Below are 2,558 nucleotides of genomic sequence, written 5' to 3' on the forward strand. Positions count from 1 at the left end.
ATAGTTCCTAGAATACATGACTTGACATTTATTAATTGTCATTTGCTATTATTTCATATTCTTATGATGAATATGAATACATATAATTTGATATGATAACGAATAATGATATCATAATTATCATTTTATGGCAATGAAAAGATAGACTCCTTCTTGTTCTGTTTGCATAGGGATCTATGGGCTCCTGAGTGGTGCCGCAGTCGAAGGCACTCAGTGCTATCTCAGTGCTACAGACATCCTGGTTCAAATCCAGTCTGTATCACAACCGGCTGTGATTGGGAGTCCCATAGGGCAGCGCACAATTGGCCCAGCGTCATCTGGGTTTGGCTGGTGTAGGCCATCATTGTAAATAAGAATGTGTTCTTAACTGACTTGCCTAATTATATAAAGGTTAAATAAAAAAAGAGTCCATTGGAGAGGCCATAAATGATGTAAGGCTGGTTGCAGGTGAAGAGGGGCCACGTTAAGGTTTACACTACACTGTGTGTTAAACCATTTCAAGACAAATGTGTGCAGTATTATAAGTTTTAAAATGCTAAGCACCCCTCTCTATGAATGTCTCCCTTCAAACAACTAAAATGGATCTATAATAGTGTATAAGGGTGTAACTTGATGGAATTAGGGATGAAGACCATTTTAAACTAATAATACTAAAAAAGACAGTGTATTTACAATCTAACCTGAAAAGATACCTATCAGAGATCATTCAGAGTTTGTATCAAACAATAATATGATGCAGTCATTCGAAAAGAAAGCAAAGATAATAGAAGTTATATTTCAATAATAATTTATTAAAGAAATTGCAAAAGAACATTTCATAAATGCATGTCATCATGTTCCTATAAAATGTTTTGACGAATAAATTGGTGGCTACCATTCAACAGTGTTACTAGCAGGTATCACAAAGTTAAAATGATACAGAGACAAGGCATGTGTTTTCACAGGATCAGGCATTTTCAGGCACTTTATCTTATTACAGTTATTATTCACCAGCAAATAGGAACCTATGAGCTGCACATTGACAGCCGAGCATTCAACAGAATGCATAGTCAGTCAGGGAGAGCGTCATGTCTCCCTGTTTCTTTGTTCGGGACAACAGCCCCCATTATTCCCATTCTCTCCTTTCTTCTTCCAGCACGTTGTATCCATACGAACCAGTGTATGCTGCTATTACGCATGGAGCGCATCTTCATGGAATAGTCACACTTTGTTGCCTTCGAAGACAGTGCTTTGAATTTAGGCTTCCTCCATTCCAGGACGCTGCTTCTCCTTCTCCTTGCCAGGTGACAGGTCGGCGTCACCTGCCCAACCACCACAGCGTCATTCTAGTGCACTTCAATTCAACTCGTTCAGTAGAGCCGAGAAGAGAATGTTCAACGCAGTTTCAGCATGTGGCGAACCATGCCTACAATCTGGAGGAACTTGTCCTTCTTTCGCTGCTTGAGCGCCATCAGGGCTTTGGCCGTCTCCGCTGGATCTTGGGTGAAGGAGAAGATGCTCCTCACCCTCTCCTCCGCTTTCATGTCCCCCGTTTTCTGGAACAGCCTCATCAGTGCGTCCTGGTTGACATTCTCGAATATGTTGGGAACGGCCTTCTTGCGGTGTGCTGTGTCAAATTTGTTCCCGTGGACCGATGGACTGACACGGCAGGAGTCGGAGGATACAACGTAGTTAGACATCTTGTTGACGCTCTCTTTTTAGCTGGTCCAGCAACTTCTTTGACTGGGGTTGTATCAGGGAGAGGGAACACTACTCGCTCGTGCGCTAGGGATTGGAGTGAGTGAGGACTGGGAGCGCCGCCTGCGTTATTTAAAGGGCTGCTAGGGACGCTCATGCTGTCAAGCCCCAGTTACAGAAGTGACATCACTGGTCGTGCTACCCTCCCGCAGGGAACGCCTCTGTACTGTTGCTGTGCGCACATCAAACCGACTGAAACAGTAATTATGTATGATCCAGCAGAGGCAGAGCCTACTGAGGTGCATGATGTGAGCAAATGTTCTGTAGCCCATATCTACTGTGTATTGAGAAGGCAGTTGTCACAAGTTCAGTAAATACATGTTAACATATCATGTAAACATATATCTGTTCCCACATAGGACATGTAAAGGAATTTCAATCTCAATTGCCACACACTGTAGCTAGTTGAGTCATTATAGTACAAAATAACTTAAATTGTTATTTCCGTCTATGTCTGGAAAAGCATCATATCCTGTTGTTATTAGTTCAAGAGTCACTGTTTAGATGAGATAGTGTGTTTTGGTTGCGTAGGACCATAGTTTAGGCCCACGTGTTTCTTCAAACCATTGTCTTTTCATTTTCAACCCACACTTCTCATATCTGTCTCACTTTAAATGAAGAGAAAAAGTCTATGCAGTCTTTCTGAAGATACTTGCTATGGCAGTTGGCAAATTGTTTCTACAATGAGTAATACTCCTCTTACAATTCACTATCCATTCCTGGAGATATCCAAATTAAACCTCGATCAGCTTTAATAAAGGCATCCTGAACTTGACTCAAAATGTTCCTTCAGTTGAGCATGAAATAAATATCAATGTTCA

At 41.6% G+C, this 2,558-nt stretch overlaps 1 protein-coding gene across 1 annotated transcript; it reads right to left on the reverse strand.

The window, feature by feature from the left end:
- Nucleotides 1-770: 770 nt before the first annotated feature.
- On the reverse strand, nt 771-1,799 carry LOC139545150 (transcriptional and immune response regulator-like). Its single transcript, XM_071352593.1, has one exon. It carries the CDS (start codon nt 1,677-1,679, stop codon nt 1,374-1,376), a length of 306 nt encoding a protein of 101 aa, XP_071208694.1. The 5' UTR covers nt 1,680-1,799; the 3' UTR covers nt 771-1,373.
- Between the last annotated feature and the right edge of the window lie 759 nt (nt 1,800-2,558).

Source organism: Salvelinus alpinus, chromosome 19, assembly GCF_045679555.1.
Source record: "Salvelinus alpinus chromosome 19, SLU_Salpinus.1, whole genome shotgun sequence".
NCBI lineage: Eukaryota > Metazoa > Chordata > Actinopteri > Salmoniformes > Salmonidae > Salvelinus > Salvelinus alpinus.